Raw genomic sequence first — 22,126 nt, 5'->3', positions numbered from 1 at the left:
TCACACAGGAACTTGTCTCTGTCCACTTGGTCATGGTGTGATGGAAAATAGCCGTACAGTAGAATGTAGGTAGATGAATACACAATGTAGTCTTCCAGCAAATTATTTGAATTACATTGAATTTCATGATATGGTGAAAACATGAACAATTAGAGACCATCTGAGGATGACACACACACACCTGCACACACACACACACACACACACACAGACACACACAGACACGGGATGAAAACAATACGAGCCTTGCTGTTGCGGCGGGTAATAAAAGTTTGAGCGCTTTCATCAGTGGAACAATACGTGTTAATTACAGCAGTGGGTTGCCATTGTACTTGAATTGAACAGCAGCCTTTCCCCTACTGCGGGCTAATCTGTATGCATTAGAACGATCACTTAGACTAAATGCAGTGAGACTCGTGTGTCGCAGCCAACACATCATTTCTAAAATTAAGGGGTAGATGCTGTTTCCAAGAAACTTAAGTGCCTGCATTTAGTCGAGTGTTTATCATATGACAACAATGCAACGTAACCTTGTATAAAATGAAGACGTAGGTCAAGGTCAAGGTCAGATTTATTTATATAGCACATTTCCAACAGCCGATGCTGCACAAAGTGCTTAACAATAACAATAAAATTAAAAACTACAGTGTAATACAATAATAACAATAGAAACAATAAAATAGAAGAATTGAAACAATACTAACTAATTCAGATAAATCCAAAATGCTTGGGTCATAATGTGTTAAAAGCCAGAGCGTAAAAGTGTGTCTTTAGTAAAGATTTAAATTGCTCAAGAGTTTGAGCAGATCTAATATTAAAGGGGAGACTATTCCAAAGTCTGGGACCTGCCACAGAGAAGGATCTATCACCACGAGATTTGAGGTTAGTCCGTGGAATGGACAACAATAGTTTTGAACTAGATCTCGTGGGTTTTCCTGGAGCATAGGCAGAGAGGAGCTCTGACAAGTAGGGGGGGGCTCGGGCGTTGAGTGACTTAAAAACAAAAAGTAAGAGTTTAAATTGGATCCTGTAGGGGACAGGGAGCCAGTGTAATGAGGCTAAAATTGGGGTTATATGCTCTCTCCGTTTGGTACCAGTTAGCAGGCGAGCAGCAGCATTTTGAACCATCTGAAGGCGATGGATGGTGGCATGATCTAGGCCATAATACAATGAATTGCAGTAGTCCAATCTGCAAGTAAGAAAAAGGTGGATGATACGCTCGAAGACGTCAGCCGGAAGGTATGGCTTTATCCTGGCTAGCTGTCTTAGCTGAAAAAAACAGGACTGAACTACTGCACTCACCTGCTTATTCAATTTAAAAGAACCATCAATGTAAACTCCGAGGTTTTTTACATGTGTTTTACAATACGAGGAGAGGGTACCCAACGTGCTGTCGATATGATTGAAATTGCCAAAAATGACAACCTCAGTTTTGTTTTCGTTTAGCTGTAAAAAATTTAATGATAACCACTGTTTAACGTCGTCAAGGCAGCGTAATAAGAGCTGCGGTTGATCTGATCCTGATTTTAAAGGTAGATAAATCTGTAGATCATCCGCAAAGCAATGAAATGAAATGCTGTACCGCGAGAAGATGGAGCCCAATGGCAGCAAATAGAGTGCGAAGAGGGCGGGACCCAAAATAGAGCCTTGAGGAACGCCGTATTTAAGAGGAGCTAATTTGGAATTGTGGGGGCCCATATTGACATAAAAGAACCTTTCTGTCAAGTAGGAGCGAAACCACTGAAGGGCAGATCCTTTTAGGCCAGCATGCGATTCTAGCCGTGATAACAGGATGTCGTGGTCAACCGTGTCAAAAGCTGCTGACAAGTCCAACAGTAAAAGGGCAGCAGGGCTGCCAGAATCCATAGTTAAGAGAATATCGTTAAAAATCCTTAAAAGTGCTGTCTCAGTGCTATGTAGTGATTTAAAACCAGATTGAAATTTTTCAGAGATCATATTAGAATCGAGGTGTGCCTGCAACTGTAGATAGACCACTTTCTCCAAAACTTTAGATAGAAAAGGAAGCTTTGAGATGGGCCTGTAATTAGACAGAACAGTTGGGTCCAGGTTTTGTTTTTTAAGAAGAGGCTGAACTACAGCTTGTTTGAAGCATAGTGGGACGCAGCCTGTAGTAAGGGACGTATTAATCAATTTCAGAATAAAAGGGCCAACAATATTAAAAGTGTTTTTGAGCAGACTCGGGGGAAGAGAATCAGAGGGGCAGTGTGATGATCTTAGGCCATTAACTATCGCGTAGAGGGAATATTTTAGTAGTACTGTAAAGTTCTTACACTCTTATTACAGAACCATCATTTTAGCTATATGGTTATATCAATGCATCAAAAAAAGCCTGAAAACAGATGAGTTCTGTTAAAATAATGAAAAATAATAATTTAAATAAAGAGTCCAGTCCTGCTTGCTTTAGCAGTATCTGTATCGCGTGGTTGGATCTGTGACCGTAGGACTCTTGGACCAGTTCTGTGGGTACCAAACCAAAAAAGCACCAACCAGATTCATTTGTTTTGAAGAAGTCTGTGAGCTGGCCTTTACTGTTGTGGCCTGAGAGACTGCACGCTGATTTTTCTTTTTCTTTCCTGCTGAAAAATTGTTGTCCATTGCACTTAATGTAACAGCTCAGTGCTGCTGTGCCGTCTGGTTCCATTGCTTCCTGCAAGACTTTAATTTGCTGTTGCAGAGAATGGTGGGTTTGCACTTACAACACAATTCCTCTCCAGCACGGTGCTAGAAAATAAAGCAGTGAATGTCAGTAAGAATCTGAAATTAGCAGCAGTCATGAATGCTTCTTTTCTGGTGAATCCCTGTCTTTTAAAATAATATATGCTGTATCCAGTAAATTACAGTTTAAATACCCTCACTGCTTATTCAATTAAAAAAAAGAAATACTCGACCTAGTTAGAGGTTGTAGGAGACTGTGTTTCATTTAATACATTGTAATGGGTAAAGACTGATGACACATATTTGGAAAGACACAGTTTTGACCCAAATTTACCAATTTATCAACCAACAAAGAACAAAAAACCACAATTAATGTTAATTAATGCTAATGAATTTTGTGAAGTGAGGTAGTGAATGATACCACTGAAACACTCATCCATCCAGCAGTTAGATGATGGTTTCAATGATAGGCAGAAGCTGTTAAATGGTTTGAATTGTAAATCAATGTGGCTGAAGCCAATCGAACGAACAGTCTGGTGCTGGGTGGATGAAGAGCGAGAACAGAGGCTGGCAGACGAATTATACCACACTGCACAGTAGCTTTGCCTGCACCGAAACCTAACACGCACCTCTCTGCGACAGTCGCAGCCCGCACAGGTATGCCGGCAACACGCATAGGTTATGTCAAAGGGTCTGCATAGATTCCAGCTTGAAAAAGCATTCAATTAAATGCTTCAGAGAGACTGGCCAGGTGCTCCCAGTTGAATTGATCAGTTCCACCAACCAGAAACCTTCGAGGCAGCACAGAGGAACAGACGGGGTCAACACGCAGCGCAAAGAAAAGTAGCGCTGTAAAACAAAAGTTTGCTTCGTTGACTTATTCATGGTCTCTATGGAATAAACAAGAGACTGGCAGTCTGACATATTTAATCACTGTTGTTGCACATAAACTGGTTTAGACAGCATTTAACATACAGACAGAGAAAGTTGAATATTAGGTTTAACTTTACAGAGAAAGCTTGTAGCCTCTGCACCAAAGCTGAGCTTTATCTTCAAAGTTGCTTTGAGAAACACGATGAATACGGTCTCATCTGAAGCCGTTTCTTCCTCAGAGCGATGGCCTCTGAGTCCCCATTGTGAGGGGAACGCACAGCAGTGAGGCTTTTGGGTGTTTTGTGAAAGATTTCCTTCATGAATAACTACAGAGTTCCTTATATGAGTTAAGATAAGCAGTGGATTGAATCACGTAGGACGCTGCCTGTCGGCATCCCAGAGAAGTCTTTTTAAGTCTTCTTCATGTACATTTATCTTTGTTTTAATTATGAATTAACTGGCTTTTGCAGACAACGTGTGAGTCCAGAACCACGTGACTTGATTAATAATGCTAACCGTACAGAATATTCGGAATCACATGATTCCAGTTCAACTCCAGTCCTGATATCAAACAGAATTTATTTTAAAGGAGATGATGAGACTTAAATAAGCTACCATGTTTGCTTCCATCGTAAACTAACCTCTGTTCAGTCATGTGCCAAATGCTTTCCTAACAAACAACAGCATCCACACATGCAGACTTCCTGCCCCTCTTCCCTCACTTATCCTCCCTAACAGTGGGATTCATTACAGGAGGCTGAGGTAAAGAGAAGGTGAAGGATGAGGGAGGTGAGGATTGTCGGGGTGATGGTGGGGGAGTACATGGGGATCATGTTGCAACACCTAGGGGAGTGTGTGAGAGAGATAAAGCGAGGATGAACATGATCAGAGGGGATAAAGCTCGGTCGAGTCCTCGGCAGTAACTCCCTCAGTCAGAGAAGGCAAGCCCACATGTGCACGCAGAGGTGACACTTCTCTTCTGTCTCGTGTCTTTTGTTTCTCAGCCCTGCAACTACGTGCCACCGTATTCTCTTTAATAAAACAAAGCGTACCACGAAAGCAAGTCAGAAACATTAATAAGCCGGCAACGCGTAGCACGCGGTGAGTCATAAATATTGCAGCTGGCTCGTATGAAAAGAGATCAGTGAGTTTATTGTAGCCTAGCTGACAGAGCCTTGCAGAACATCCCACTCTTTCTTCGGGGTAACTGTTTATCTTCAGGGCATATGTTTATATCTGAGAAATGCAATTGTTTTTTGTGCATTGTTTGACGGCTCCTTGAGCTCTGCACAGTGAAGGAATACCTCAGTGACTCGGAGTTTCATGGGGATTTTTCTTCTTATTTATGATGTTTGCAATTTGTTTGGATTGATGCAAAAATACATACGGCTCTCTGTGTGCTCCTTCCAGTTGAGTTTGATGACTGTGCGGGGAATGAGGACGTGACGTTTGGTGTGTCGGATCCCGGCTTCCACGTGGACGGGGATCTGAATCTGGTTCCTCTGCGAGATCTTCCGCACAGCGAGCCGGTCCTCTTCATCCGCGGCCTCAGCGCACGTGCAGATGACCTAGCGCAGGTGGACATCATAGGAACACGTGGTCGGTCAGCAGAGACACTCGGGGTGAGTAGAACTGGTGTGTTTGTATGTTCTATATCAGCTGTCATATCTGAAAGGGTTATTTTTGATTAAACTTGGAAAATGTTACTGAAAAGTAGCGAAAGCAGGCACTGTGATCAAATATGGGAAAATAAGGAGATTAACAAGCTGTTCCTTAACCCTCTCCAGGCAGGCGTTGCCGATTTGCAACAGTTAAACACTAACAACCTGATCACCCCACATACATATTTTATGAGTTTTTTTTACTCAGAAGTACCACTGCAGGACTTGGTTGTGCATTAGCAACGAAAAGTTTAATTTGAGCCTGAACATGTCTATTCTCTTTCTTGTCAACCATTAAAGGTGACTGATTCACTTCCATGTATTTATAGTAGCCAGGAGCTGGTTGGCTTATTTTCCACATAGACACTGGGAACAGAAATAAACAATTATCTTTCAGCACCAGTAAAGCTCGTAATTATCACATCATAAGTATATCTGGTTCTTTAGCAGTTGAGTTGTTAAGTACACAACAGCGATATCTCAACAACTTGTATGTTTAAGTGGGTGTTGATGATGTGACATTTCTATGAAAAGCTTCCAATGGTCTGGCTGATTTCACGACGCACTCAGACGCGTCAAACCAGTGTTTGAAAAACTGTTGTGCAGTAAATTCTTCTGTTTCTTATTAATGTCAATATTTTTCCCTTGGTCCAGATAATCCAGCCCTGGGTAACATAAAACCTCTGCTAGTATTGTTGTCAGTGCCGTGCACTTGTCATGAGCCTTTATGCTTTGTCCCAAGTGCTGAATACTGAAATGACTGACATGTTAGCAGCCTCCAAATGCCATGTAAATACAAATATGAAGGTAAATAGTTTGCGGTGTGACAAACAAAGCAGTTACTGGATGTCGACTCAGTCTGACTATATTTTGTGTGGAAACTCGATTATTAGCAGGAACTGCATTGTGGTGTTGGATGAGCTTGTGTAATATAATCATGTCGGGCTCTATGGAATAAACAAATGGTTGACCGGTGACCCTTTGGAATTACTAGTGGGTGGATTTTGTTAACCTTGGGCAAATCTATGCAAGCTCTTTTACCTTTTGCAAGGTTTTTGCTGTGAGTTAAGATAAGTAGCTTCTGGCTCTTGCAATAAATTATGCTCGTGCAATACTTTTATTAATGAGACAGTTAATGACCATAACAGAATCAACCTGGGAAAGCAGCAGACGTTCATTGTGTTACAATGCAAAACCTCAGTTTGTCACTATGAACACATTTTAGGAAAAACAAAAATGACAAAACAAGACTGAGACTGTCTTGTTTTTATTTTGAAATTCTTTGTGCTGAGGTCAAAGTCAGCTCGAGCTGCTGATGTTCCACTTTGAGGTGTCACACTGTTATTCAGAGACATGACAGGGATCTAAACCCAGGCATTCACACATTAGTGACCTTAATTGCAAAAGTAAAAAACATTAAAAATTCATCTTCATTCATCATGAATTTGAATCACTTGTAAATGTGAGGCCTCCTCATGCAACCTTAATTATCAACGATTAGCATAATTGCAACCACACCAAAGACATCACGCATCGACGTTGAGGAAAACACCCACATCCTTATTCTGTTTAAAGCGAATGCATGCTACTTTTAGTAAGTACAAAGTGGAGTCTATCCCAGCTGTCTTAGGGTGAGAGGCAGAGTACACCCTGGACAGGTCGTCAGTCGGTTGCAGTTCTGACACATAGACACAGACAACCATTCACACCTGTGAGCAATTTAGAGTTTCCAATTAACCTAACCCCACTAACTGCATGTCTTTGGACTGTGGGAGGCAAGAACATGCAAACTCCACACAGAAAGACCCCGGCCTGAGGGTGGAATTGAACACTGGACCTTCCTGCCGTGAAGCAAGCTAACCACTGTGCTGCCCTGTGCAACCAGAATATAAAAAATATGTAACAAATCCGCTCTGAAAAGGACTAGAACCGATATTTTTAGTTTTTACACATGCTCCACACGCGTTCTGAGTCAGTTTGTTTAAGCTTTCATGAATATGCATGCGTGCATACATCTCTGTTCATGTTCTTCAATCATTATTTGTGCACAAGGTCACATCAAAATAGAGTGGAATGAAAACACTCTGCAAGGCAAAGCAAACAGCTGCGGTTTTGCACCAACTTTCAGTGCAAAGAATTCCACTGGCCAGTTTCCGTTATTGGAATTTGGCCTGTAAGCCTGCACCCCTACGCCGAGCTTGGTTTCTCTGCAAATGTGTCCCTTTGTTTGTGTAATCTAGAGAAATTTGTTTTTGCTGAGAGCAAATTGACTGCCTTACAAAACTCTCTGCACCTGAATACACACTATTGTCCCTCATTCATATTTCTGCATAGACCCCAATTCTCCCCCCACCTTTGTCCAAATATGCAAAGTTGATTAGGGAAACTTTCCACAGACTGCAGGTATAGTTGGTGTTTCGCAGCCTTTCCAGAGATCATCTGTCTTTCTCCTGCAGTGCTCAGAGTCCTGCTGTTACCATTTCTCCAGCACTGGCTTAATGAATATCCCCATCCCGTTTGGAATGATGTGGCTCTCATTTGTTTGTGTCCGCTGCCGTCGTTTATTTGGTTAGGTAGTCCACAGGTGTTACTTTGGCAAGGCATTGTGGGAGTAAGTTAATTAATCCTTGGCAAGTTATTTGTGGAAAGTGACTTTCCTGGTGACTAATACAGTATGGCTGTGTGGTTCTGTGTGAGTGAATGTGCTCTTCAGTTTCTGGATCTCTTTTAAATTATTGTTTCAGACAACAATAGTTGCGTTCTTCGTCCAAATACATCAAATAATGTGGATTTTTTTAAAACTATAACTATTATTCATTACTCTATTATCCATGATTGTGATAACATCCTTGATGTAGCATCTCAATATGCTGCAGCCACATGCCAGTTTACACGTTATTGGTCGTGGTGTAGTTTATCTGCGACTGTGCATGATGGCACAGGTCATAAGGAACGTCTGCATGCTTGTAGAGTTGCGAGATGGATTGCAGGTCGGCTAAAATCTCGATCTTTTCGCTGCTTCTAAGGTGCGTTGTATAGACACTTCAGTTTGGCTGGAATGGGATCAAATAACAATTTGCAAAGTCCTCAGGCTTTATTCATCTCACACACCAACACCATCGCAGCTGTTTGGCTGAATAGGAGTTAACACAGTTTCTTGCACAGTACTGATGATCACGAGTGTTTGCAAGCTGGTCAAGCAGAGTGACATTACTTTGAGCTTGTCGTGTCTTTTTTCATCAGGATTCAACATTCAGAACTGTACAGAAATACACTTTATTAAGCGACTGAGCTGCAGACTTCCATATGTGGTCACAGGGAGATGTTTAGACCACATACACTGATGAAGGTTTAAAAGAGCTTAACCTGCCTTTCTGATACAAGGGCAACTTAATCAGAAGCGGCAATCTTTGTACCCGAGACCCAAAGCAAGTGAACACATCACCCACTTCAAGAGCCTCTCCAGCAAGAGTAATGACATGGGCTGATCTATAAGCCAAGATATTCTGAGGCTATGTCTACTTGATTGATAAGGCTCTGTAAGTGAAGCTATTCTGCATTTAGACCTCCTATAAGCAGAGTCAGAAGGGGACTGCAGTGATGCAATGACTGAGCTAATCATCTAGTTTTCTGTTATATGAAAGACATTAGGAGACAAGACAGCCTCGACTGACAGTCTGGATCTCACATGTGGACATGGCATTTTGCATGTTGTCGTGGCTTTGCAGAATGTTCTTCGGTGGGGAGCCATCCGCTTTCCACATAGATTCCCAGTGTACCCTGTCAAAGATGGCTGTAAAACGACTGCAAGGAAGCTCCAGCTGGTACAAATTTTACCAGAGCCAACATATCCCTCACTCTAAGATTCAAGCCTTCAGGAGTCGTCAGTAAACGTCCGTGAAAGGCTGAAAAATGTCCACACGAGAGGCACTCCAATGAAACTCGCAGGAACAGCATTTCACCGTTTGCATCTACACCATGCAGTCATCACAGGGATGTCATGGTAATTTGGGGCTTTCCATTATTTCTTTGAACTGTACTTTTTGCAGGGTGGATTGATTGTACAGCGTATATTTTAGTGACTTTAAAAATACAAGAACTTGATGCACAAGTTTAAAATTAATTTGGATTAATTTTAAACTTGTAGAGTCAAAAGTGTACTTACACTCCCACTAATACTTGGTTAAATGTCCCATAGCAAACTGAACCTCGACCAGACGCTTTGGTAGCCATCAACAAGCTTCTGGCTGAATATTTGTTTCCTCTTCTTGGCAGAATTAGTAGAGTTCATTTATATTTCTTTCTTGGCATATACCCTGCTTTAAGCATAGTTCTCAGATTTTCAGAGCAAATCTAAAATGATTTCAAACTTGTGCACACAATTCTTATATTTTAAAGTAATTAAAGATGCATGATGTACAATCTTTCCCCCATGAAAAAGGAAACACACAACAAAAACATTATAAGGCAAAATGTATGATATTCATGCCCATGATGTGTGGCCTCCTATCACCACTGTAGGCAGGTGTAGGTGGCAAAATGTGTTTTTAGACATCAATAGTACCGGATACTGCTAACACACTAGTTTCGCAACTGTTCAACCTAGATTTCTAAAACTTTACATGTTTGATCAGGATGAAGATCAAATCTGAACAGCAGATATGTTTGTTTAGGACTCGACTGTGACAAAATCTCACAGTAAACTGTGACAGATGTCACACCTGTTAGCGCTGTCATCCTGAGGCATATAGCCTCAGGCTAAATGCTAGCTAATGCTAGCATTTAGCATGCTAGCATTAGCGTTTGTCTCACAGGACGTCTTTAGCTAAATACAAACTCTGAGAGTAAAGAAAGTGTAATTTTTAGAGCCTGGGGTCACGGTGGTCTCAAGTCGAAAAGATCTTTGTAAAGACTGCAAAAGTGTAATTTCACCAAACAACACATTTTTAAGAGGAATTTAAACAAATGATATAGTGCATTATAACAGTTCTATGCTTTTGTTCACTTTTCTTTCATGTTTGCTGTGTTACGCCCCAGTCTAGGGGTACAGGAACGCAACATACGTTTGAAAAGACTGCCCCGCCCTGGTCCCCAAAACCATACACAGAGGGAAACCAATTCCTTGGTGAATCGTGTTTTATTATCTACACTGCAAAAATGAACCTCCAGGGTGAACAAAGGCCAAAATAACAAACAAAACAAGCTAAGTCAGGAGGAGGTGCTATCTAAAACCCTATGTGAAATCAAACATCAAACAAAAGACAAGCGCTACACCTAACTCCCTAACTGAAATAAACAGGAGAAAACAGTGCAAGGAAAAACAATACGGCAGCTCACCCCTTCTGTTGCAGTGCTATTTACAATGTGCTATTTACAATGAAAGCTAATATACACACTATATACAAAACTCAGAAAAGCCGCAAAAATCACAAGCACAAAAGTCTCAGGTTTTGGAGGCCAGGGTCAGGCCTGCTGCTGCTGTCAGTGGCTGCCCCGGGACAACTGCTGGTGAGGGATTTGAAGAAGATCACATGGCCAGGGGACCAATCAGCAGCCGTCAGCTCATCCACTCCGGGACCTGCAAAGACTTAAAGGCACAGACAACAACAGCCACCAAAACAGATTATGGACAGGGCCATAACAGCTGTAAAATTCTATTAAATAGTAATAAGGAAGTTTGGTGTCTTCAGTTAAGTCCTTTATCTTTTCCTGGAAATAGATACTTTACTTTACTTAAAATAAACACAGAAATAAAAGTTAACTATTAATTGCAGGCATAGTTACAAAGTTCATGGATTAAGCAGTGGGTAGAGAGGAACAAAGATTAAAAAACGTGGCAGAGGAAGGCGTCTCTGGTGAGATAGAGTGGTTAAAAGCTCTCATTATTTCAGTTTCAATTAATCTGCTGAAGCTCCTCAAGCTCTGGGACTGGTATCATCAGAAAATCTATTGTTCCTTTCTCTGTCCATATCCTGTAGTCCCCCCACACTCCCCACCCGGTGCTTCCACCCTGTCTCAAGTGTCCCATCAAACACATGTTCTGAGCGGCAGCAGCTTCTAAAGAATCTGTAACTAAGTCATGGCATATTTAAAAGCTTGTTTCAATGAGCCGGCGGTTTGAATTGTGAAACGACTGTTGACGACATTGTGCACTTGGATGCCGAGCCGTTCTTAAATCGTCCTCGTGGTAGTCGAGCTGCCTTGATGCCTCTTTCCCGGTTTTCAATTACTGCACCAAAGAAGGTGTCTTTTTGTCTATTTCCGTTCTGAAATCTCTTTGTTATGCTCCTGTTGAAGTTGGATTCTGTATTTTGTTTCCTGTCTAAAGCAGAGCGGAAGCATTCTTAGGTGAATTTATTGGCATAACAAATGCCGTAGTGGCAGAAAATATTGGCTGGTGATAATTGATAAGTGCTAGGAGCGAAGGTGTAGAGAATCGTTTTTTAATTCCTCAGTGCGGCCGCTGGCTCGGTGTAGCGCAGACCCAGAGGGGAAGAAATAACTGATGAATGATTCCTATTATGAGCGAAACTTCTGAATTCAATGACTAATTTATTCCGCTCTTTTTTGCAGCAGATCAATATGTGAATTAATGGAAGAATGCATTTCAATTTAACAAATGCACGTTCCGAGATATGGACTATTTTTTATGTGTATTATTCCTGGGTGTTTTCATAATGCTGAGCAGAACAACAGTTATGCAGAACAACAGTTATGTGGACCATTTTCTTGCCTTCAGGGGGCATAAACAGGCACCATTCAAATGTAACAACTGATAACAGGCAAAATAATCCGAGTCCAAAAGCCTATTTATTTTGCCTTTGTTATGTTTCATCCATTTTTCGTGCACTGAATGAAATGTAATACTGCATCCTGTGCAAAATCCTCATCAGGCAATGGCAAATAGATTTTCTCTAAGCAAGCTTCCAGTGTTCAGTTAGGCTTTCTGGGAACGACTGTGATGTGACATCCTGCAACCGCAGCACAACGGCTCACATTATACAACACGAATAATCTTCTCTCTCTGTTTCCGTCCCACTCACGCTCTCTCCAGCTCTTTCAGTAGCTGTCATTTGTTAATTCTGTTTACTGCCTTTGTCTGTTTTCTGTCTCTTTTTGCATTAGTTCCTCTTCACCCTCCATCTCCGCTGAAGTGCTTTAATATGTCTGCTAACTTACAGATTTTTTGTTTTGTTAGCTTGCATACGTAGGAGTGAATGCTGAAGAGGAAAACCTAACGTAGCATTCATTTACAAAAACAGCAAGACGGTCTCTCGTGTTCACATTTTTGAAAACCTGCTGCCTAATGGTGTTTTGATTATCATAATTAAGCAAGCTAACTATGAAGCACACAATTTTTCAACTGGTGATCATTTTTCAGATAAACAAACCATTGAATCATTTTCAAGGCCACCCGTGAGGTTTATCTTCCAATTTAGTCCAGCTCCTCTTCCATCACGACGGTAGTAATTCATTATTCATTAAAGGAAAGCAAGAAAGACTGGAAATGAAAGAAAATAACACAGATATGTTGCATTGCTTTCGTCTCAAGCTATCAAAGGTTTTGAAAACACCTGAGAATGTTTTGTTTGAATTAATTTGTAATGTCTCTCACAGGAGTAAGACTAATTAGGTGTATATTTAAAACAATCTTGTGCCTGGAGCTGTCTTTGGATGGCCCATCTCCAATTAGAGATACAGCAGTTATAAAGGTCAGGGATATAAGCAGGTGATTGTACAAAATCTGGAATAAATTCTAAAGTTAGGTGACAGCTGAAGCATAGTAGCTAAAATTGGATCAAGAAAATGTCCATAGGTCTCTTAGAAAAAAGTCAACGGTGTTTTTCTCTCGTGATTGGCTGCGATGAGAGAAACGTCTGCCTTTGATAAAGTCCAGCAAAACATGGATCACCACACTGACGACTTCTTCAGCTCAGAAAAGATTAACAAAGACATTTTTTTAGCAAAAAGTTTAAAGAAAGGACACTACTATAAAACTGTAATCAACAGCTATTATTTTTTCTTGCTGTATAAAGAAAAATATAGAAAATTAGACATTTTTCTACATTGAGACGAGTTTATAAAGTCCAAGCATGCTGATTAGTAACTTGATCTGACATGCTCGGGCCATCAAGGGAAGCTAAAGTGAGCTAGTCAAAGTGAATCTATGAAACGACACCAGGTGCTAATCCTGTCAGAACTGGAAGATTAGGGCTACAATTTGCACAGACTCATTAAAAATTCAGAACAGAGCACTAGAAAATGTTTCCTGACCAGATGAGTCTTGGCTTCTGTTCCAACATTCACGGATTCATCGTGCCTGGTGTCAACACTTCAGGCTGGGGTGGTGCTAAGGCTGCGGGGAATATCACCAGAAGCAAAATCACTAAAATACGGTAAATATGGTCATATCTGAGGTAGTAATACTTTTCTAGTTGCCACGGAAATGGACAACATCCTGAAGAATGGTCATCAGATCTCTGATTGATCCATTTTCCCATCAATTAAATATACATCTGATATCCTAATATTTAATCTGCTGAATATCTCTATTTTAATATAATATTAAGTTTATCTTTGAGATATTGAATGTTGATGCACCAAAACTAGACATCCCACAGATATCAGATATTACAAACATCATCACATAAACATCATCACATGACTGATTAGGCATCTGTCTTCTTTTTCGATCCTCTTTTTTCATGTTATATTCTGCAGTGTCCAGAAAATCCTCCCCAGTTTTGATTTGCATGCATCTCTTACCTGATCTCACCACTTTGATTAACATTTTGGTTTCTGCACATTGAAACTGTTTTATATGTAGGACTGACTGAAGGGCGAATATGCAGAACTGAGTTACTAAACATTCAACATGATTTTTATTTTTTAACCACAAAAATCCCAAAACCCATAAAAAGCTGTTGGTTATAAAATAGTATATACAAGATATCAGATAACAAAACTAATTAGTCCTTAAAAAGAGTTCATTACCTGAACTTAATCATGGTTTCTTTGCACGCTTTGAGCTGCTTAGTACGAAGCATCATTGCCTCTCTCTGTATGGTTGTTAACCGTGCATTGAAGACCACACTGTACCTGTTATGTGACTGCTGCTTTCTGCATGAAAGCTCAGATCTTCTCAAACTGGTTTATTGAACATTACAATCAGTTCACTGCATTCAAATGGCATCCACAGTTACCAGTTATCTCAGTCCAATAGAACAGCTTTGTGATGTGGCTGAGCAGGAGATTCATTCATCATAGTTGTGCTGTCGATGAATCAGCAACGACTGGAACCTGCAATAATATGAGCCATTGTCTGGCCTTTCAGTATGGAGCAAAATCACGAATGTTTCCAGCAGCATGTTGAAGCTGAAGGCAGTATGGCGTCCAATCCAGTACTAGTAACACGTGTGCCTAATAAAGTGGTGTATATGTTCAAAATACAACTTTCTAATTGTCTGATTTGCACAGCTCACCGATGAAATGCTGCACATCAAATTACATACTTTTACAGACTCACTGCAGGCATTAACCTCGAGATTCTTTAGCATAATGCTGCGTTATTGATTTGGGGCTTTGCTTTGTTTATCCTTCAGGCCGTTGGGGTCCAGAATGGAGTGGTTCATGTGATGCTCCTAGCCCCTGGGCCGTATTTTGCCCCTGTGTGCATTAGTGTAGTTAGCCTAAGCAAAGCAATGCAGGTTCAGGTTAACAGTACTTTGTTTGCACTCTAATGTAGCTGTGGTTTGCAGTAGATGAGTCATCATTTAAATAAAAGCCACACACGCACAGATGAGGTAGGCAAAGAACAAAATAATGAAGGAAAAATTCATAAAACCTTAAAAGCTATGTTTGGTAAATCAGAGTAATAACTGCTTTTTGTACTAAATATCGTCTTTGTTGCTTTTTGTTGTCCTTAAGCGACATTGTTGCCAAACTGCAGCAGTGATGATGTGTCCAGATTAAAAAACAAAAAAGAAGAAGTAGAGATCTGTAGCTATGTACACCTTCATCCAGGATACAGGGTGCAAACAGGGATTCTTCTAAGATGTATCTAAATATATACAGAGTCGTAGCGCCGGCAGCGTCGTTGACCCTTCTAGATTTAAAATGAAAATAACTGCCTCCACGTCGGGACACTTTTCTTCTTGGGCGACCGTGGCTCAGGGGTTGGGAATTGCATCTGTAACCGGAAGGTCGCCGGTTCGATCCCTGGGCTCTCTGTCCTGGTCGTTGTGTCCTTGGGCAAGACACTTTACCCTACTTGCCTACTGGTGTTGGCCAGAGGGGCCGATGGCGCGATATGGCAGCCTCGCTTCTGTCAGTCTGCCCCAGGGCAGCTGTGGCTACAACTGTAGCTGCCTCCACCAGTGTGTGAATGTGAGAGTGAATGAATAGTGGTATTGTAAAGCGCTTTGGGTGCCTTGAAAAGCGCTATATAAATCCAATCCATTATTATTATTCTTGCAGCGGTGGAAGCAGCAGGATTCTTCACACATGTAAACTGCCAAAGTTAAGCTGTGGCAGGGACTTTGATGCTTTTACTGAGGGAAGTATTGCATTGGGTCTCATATTTGGATCACAAATGCCCGAATCTTGAATAGGATTCACTAGAGCTGGGCGATATAAGATTTTTTCATATCACGATATGCTTTTTTCATTTCAGGCGATATATATCACGATATGAGCCAAATAACTATATTTGTAAGATTTAAATGTGCCGTTGCTCACAAGTAAAATGTGAAATAATCAGCAGGTTGTTTTGATTTAAATATTTATTTCCCATAATAAGTTCAACAGGGTAGATGTACTTAAAATGAGGCTTCAGTTTAGGCAAAATAAAGGCAAATATTACAAACTACACAAAAGGCAGCCGCTAAAGCGTTTAAGTTTCAAAATAGAACAAACGAAACAGACTAAATTGTCAGTTCCACTTAGAAACAAAATATTAATTTTAAAAATAAATCTTAGTTTATTTTACAGAAGAACAGACAAAATTGACTAACTTATTTGTGCACACCACACTGAGCCATCTAGATGAGGGACGTGGGAACTATGTGAGAATGCTGTTTATAGACTACAGCTCAGCGTTCAACACCATAGTGCCCCACATCCTTATGGATAAGCTCCGGGATCTGGGATTCAGCACATCCTTGTGCAGGTGGATTCACAGCTTTTTGACTGCGAGACCACAGTCGGTGAGAATAGGGGATGTGTACTCTCATACCCTTTCACTGAACATAGGGGCCCCCCAGGGATGTGTGCTTAGCCCTCTTCTTTATTCCCTCTACACCGCGGACTGCACGGCCAGATACCACTAACTCCATTGTGAAGTTCGCTGACGACACAGTGGTGGTAGGACTCATCTCCGGGAATGACGAGAGGGCCTACCGAAGCGAGGTGGACGGATTAGCAAAGTGGTGTGTGGCAAACCACCTCTCCATGAATATCAGCAAAACAAAGGAGATGGTGATTGATTTTAGGAGACAGAGAGGCGAGAAAACTCACACCCCAATTCAGATCAATGGAAACCCTGTGGAGAAAGTCTCTAATTTTAAATACCTCGGTGTTTATATCAACGAGGACCTTAATTGGAACACACATACGGACTTCCTCATCAGCAAAGGCAGACAGCGCCTCTATCATCTGAGGCGTTTAAAGAGGTTTAAGATCTCCAAGAACATCCAGAGGAGATTCTACACCGGGGTCATTGAGAGCATCCTGTGTAATAACATCACGGTGTGGTACGGGAACTGCACAGTACAGCAACAGAAAGCCCTGCAGAGGGTCGTGCACACAGCTGAACGCACTATGGGAACATCTTTACCAACACTGCAGGACATCTACGCTGAAAGGTGCAGATCCCGGGCCATCAGGATCACTAACGACTCCAGCCATCCCGCTTACAAACTGTTCAGGCCACTGAGGTCAGGGAAACGCCTCTGTAGCCTGAAAACAAGAACTGAAAGGTTCAGGAGGAGTTTTTACCCACAAACAGTGAGACTCCTCAATCAAAACACAAATCGGACAACATGATGGACAATTCCATACACAGTATATAATTTTCTTTTGAGTTTTATCCTTATTTTTATTTGTATTTTATCATTTACATCTGTATTTACGTAAATACGTACACTATTAACTATTACAGCGTAATATTTTGCACGATATTATACATTTTTATACTTTTATATAGATATTTTTTTATTATAAGTTTAGTAAGATGCACAGTCGGGGGGGGAGTACTTTTTAGCCGGAAAAAACATTTCACTGTGTGTTGTACTAGTTATAACTACATGTGACAAATAAATAAAGAATTGAATTGAATTGAATTGAATTGCTTTGGAAGCGCTGTCTGAGAGAAATGTTTATGTCCAGGGAGTTGGTAACGAGGATCCATTACCTTAATTAGCTGCTTGAATCCTTCATTGTCGACCGTGTTTATTGGTAGCATGTCTTTAGCAAGACAGTAAGCTATGGCATTCGTTATGTTGCTATGTCTCTTAGCGTTTTTGTCACATGGTAAGACGCTGGAGAAAGCCGACTCAATTGACTGTTGCTGCTTCGCAGGGATTCCCCTGGTTGTTTTCGACGACGAATTAGCGCTTTCAGTCAGAGTGAGCGTGCTCTAGTGGGTGGCACCGCTTCAGGTGATAAAAAAGGTTTGTTGTATTGCCAGACTTTGTGCTTTCGGCACAATTTACAGTGCGCGTTACTCTGTTTTTGTCAGACTTCAAATAGCCGAAATACCTCCACACTACGGAACCTCTCTGGCCTTTCCTTTCGACAATCTCTCCGGCGTTGGAACCATCATCTGTGTTCTCTTCGGTAACCCGGTCACCCAAGCTCTCAGTTTAATTTTTCTGTAGTCGGCACACTCATTTCCTCCATTACCCGGCCACACTTCGGCTGGCTGCTTCCCAAACAAATACACATGTGCGGCTTGGCACTTGAGCTGTACGCAACAAGTCACGTGACGTGACGCTGCGGCTGTGATTGGTTCGGCTCTGTGCTGCTTAATTTGTATTGGCTGTTCTTTTTTTTTTATAAGAGAGATGAGGTCTATCGCAATAGTTTAATTTTTCTATCAAGAAAAAGTTATTTCGCAATACATATCGTTCTATCGCCCAGCTCTAGGTTTCACACATTTCTGCCTTTAGCTTTAATTTCTCTGTAAAAGGAACCAAGTTTGGAATGTATTTATGAAGTTACATGTGGATTTTTAATAGTGCACACTCCATACAAGTATCTGGAGATGAGCTTGTACACACACTCATCTCTCTTTCGCACCATTAATTAATTCTGCTAATTAAATACTGAAATAGGCATTAGTCGTTAGTGCATTGCTGTATTTTGAATAAGCAAGGGGAAAAGTGTTTATGGTTTATTAGTCATACACATTGTGTTTTAAGGGACGCGTAATTGGGCCGGCATGCCGATTTATTATTTTCTGCATATGCACGCGTACCGCCGACACCAACATAAGTTAGCTGATCTGCGTATTAGGCGAACAGACTAATTGTCTGGCTTTCCTGCATACAGTATGCAAGAGTTTATTCCACACTGAAAAGTGTAGCTCTTGCCTGTCACCAGTGGCTGATGGTGGCCTTGATATTATCCATTTCTCACCAGGTCTCCAACACATTGTCAGCAATGAGTAATGACACGTCTCAATATAGCACTGAGAGTGAAAATGGCAGAATGGACAAGGACACGACTTTCCTGCCACAGTAACTCTGGGCTCGGATGACAATGACAAAGGTTCTGTCTTTCTCTCCCTCACACACACACACACACACACACACACACACTTACTACGGTGCAGCATATGTGTACACGTGAACACAAACTCACACTTTGTTGCCGAGGACTAATCAAGCATATTTTTTCTTGTCGTGACTCTTTCAGATCAGCACGCTGAAATGCCCTAATGATCATGTGAAAGGCAGATAGGGATGCAAATGCGTTAAGGCTGCATCAGCGTTGATGGTGGAGCAGTAATTTACGAACACATCACCACGCTCTAAGAGCACAATTTATCACACATGTATCAGGAAAGCAAAAGGAGAAAGTGAGTGTCACAGTCTGGCGAGGGCAAACTGTATGAATTGAGAAAAGGACCCAAAACGCAGACTCCAAGGAACAGGGAACAGAACTTGAAATGTTAACAAAAGGCGAGCCGTTTAATATGGCTGGTAGAAAAGGTACAAACAAAGGGCAAGGCAAACTGAAGCAAAATTAACACAAACCTAAACTGGGGAATCTAAACAAACAATAAGAAAAACCTAGACAAGAAACTTGGAAGCATGGCATGGCATCGGAAACATGGCGTGGACAACAGACGACCTGACAATCACACACTGAAAACAGAGGACTTAAATACACAGGAGGTGATTAGGGGAAGTGGAGACACATGAGGAAACAGCTGACTAGGATAAACATAATGATGCACAGGCAAGAGAAAACTAACCGCATGAGCACAGAACACAAGACCCCTTTTCAAAATAAAACAGGAAACATGCAGACTTAGACACGACAACCAGAACTTGACAACGTAAGACACAGACATGAAACGCATGAAGAGCAGGGGAGATTTAACATGGTTGGAAACGGAGGGGGAAATAATAAGAACTAGAAACACTTAGGCATGATAATACAAACTTGATAACATAAGACATGAACATAAGACAGCATGAAACATGAAGGGTGAGGGGAAGCTTAAATACAGGGGAAGAAAACACAAGGAGTCTAATAACCAAATGAACTTAGATAACCTAATGAACAAAATAAACTCAAACTTAAAACACTGGGTCAAAAGACCCAGGACCATGACAGTGAGAAGAAAAGCTATAGTGAAGTGAGAGGAAAGAATGAGTGAGATGGGCATAGTGGCAGGTCTAAAGGTGCGAGCGAAGACCACGATGCCGCCCCCTCCACGATGCCGCCCCATGCAACTGCCCGTGTCACCTGTATCAAAAACCACTACTGATGTTAGCAAAGGATCCTTTAAAGCCAAATCAACACCTCAAACTTCGTGTTGTGCTCTTAAACCATTCCTGTTTTTGCTTTGTGGCTCGGTACATTATCCTGTTGAAAGGAACCACAGCCAATAGTGAATACCGTTTCCATGAAAGGTTGTAGATGGTCTGCAACAATGCTTAAGTACATGTCAAAGTGACATCTACGTGGATAGCAGCACTCGAGGCTTTAGAGCAGAATATTGCCCAAAGCATCACACTGCCTTCGCTGGCTTGCATCCTTTGTCGTGTTCCCTGGAAGTGATGCACATGCACCTGGCCATCCACATGATGTCAAAGAAAATGCGATTCAGCAGTCTTCCATTGGTCCATGCTTTCGGCACAGGAGTCAACATGGGCACCCTGACTGGCCTTTGGCTATGCAGCCCCCTTAGGTGACAAACTGTGATGGACTGTGTATTCTGTGACCTTTCTATCAGAACTTTTCACATTTTTTGGGGGAAGATTTGAGCTACAGTAGCTCATCTGTCAGATCAGCCCACACAGGACAGCCTTCGATTCCTGTGCATCAGTCTGCCTTGACTACCTACGACTCTGCCACTGTTTGCCATTGTTTCTCCTTCGGACCGCCACAAACCAGATAAACTCCACTAGATCTGAAGTTGTGTAGCTTCTTTTCTCTTCACTTGCCCCCTAATGTTTCCCACCCATAACAGGTCCCACGATGAAGAGAAAATAAATCAGTGTTATTCACATCACCTGTCGCAGTCATAATCCTGTGCCTGATCGCTGAGGTGAGGTCTCTGCACGCTTACACTGCTTCTCAGCTGACAGTAACCATGCTGTTGCTTTCACCTCTGTCAGCATGATGGAAACAGAAGAGGTAAAACTGAGCCACTCGTAGACAATGATTTGGCTTCATCTGCCAAACACTCACATCACTAACCACAACGCCGCTCCACCACCCCAGCTACAAAGTTCAGAAAGCACACAGTGAAACAGTAATCACAAACACAACCCAACCAGAACAAACCAAAGACACAGCGAGTGGTCTCTGAAATGGCCACTCTTATCAAATCCACTGGGGGATGACCTTTGAAATGTCAAAGAGAGAAATCAAAAACCTGACCTAAAACTGTTAAACAGAACACTGCACAAAAGTATGAAGGATTACAGTCAGTCAGTGGTGTGTGTGTGTATATTTATGTGAGCGGTGCACAAGCAAGTTTATGGACTTTTAAGCACTGCGTGTAGAAATCTGGCCGGAGTTCGAAGCCTCGGGATGAACGCATCAATCCCATCGTGCACAGCTGTGTGATATTTGTGAAGATGGGTAAGAGGAGCTGCGAGGCAAAGAGACACCACGAGGTATTTTTAGTGGCAGGTTAGAAGAGTAAAGGCTAAGATAAATCATGCTGTCAAATCCACGCCTTCGCTGAGCTGAGATACAGTGGCTATGAAGAAGGAGCGATGGTGCTTTAAAATGTATCAATGCTCTGCAGGTGGAACGCGAGCAGGGTGAGCGGCACATTCACCGAGTTGGGAATGGCTCACCACGGGGTATTCTGGGAAAGAAAACTCTGTGAAAGCCTCGATGGGTCAGGGCTGTTCTGGCAGCAAATGGGTGATGAGCAATATGGTTTTTTTTGGCAGGTGGTCATAATGTCATGCCTGATTTGCGTATATGCTGCCATATCTTTGTGAACTCATTATAGTTATGCACGCTAGGTTAAAAAAGAACAAAAGCAAATAAATAAATAGGATATTTATATTATAAATAAACTTCTTCTGGTTGGCACTAAACGACTGCTATCCAGAATTAACAATTTCTCTCTCACCATCAATAACTCGCTGGTCCCTATCTCTCCCTCTGTGAAAAGCTTGGGTGTCATTCTCGATAGCACATTATCCTTTAACTCACATATCAATAAT

The 22,126-nt window shown here is 41.6% G+C and overlaps 1 protein-coding gene across 1 annotated transcript in view; it reads left to right on the top strand.

Annotated features, from left to right (window-relative positions):
• cdh13 (cadherin 13, H-cadherin (heart)) overlaps positions 1-22,126 on the top strand; it is a 410,738-nt gene that overhangs the window by 134,028 nt on the left and 254,584 nt on the right. The window contains exon 3 of the mRNA XM_082540060.1: positions 4,960-5,171. Within this exon, the coding sequence (XP_082396186.1) occupies positions 4,960-5,171 (212 nt within the window). The remainder of the gene's footprint in view (positions 1-4,959; positions 5,172-22,126) is intronic.

This window comes from Aulonocara stuartgranti, assembly GCF_965226115.1.
Source record: "Aulonocara stuartgranti genome assembly, chromosome: 7".
NCBI lineage: Eukaryota > Metazoa > Chordata > Actinopteri > Cichliformes > Cichlidae > Aulonocara > Aulonocara stuartgranti.
The sequence above is the reverse complement of the archived record's forward strand: the minus strand, read 5'-3'. Positions and strand labels throughout refer to the sequence as shown.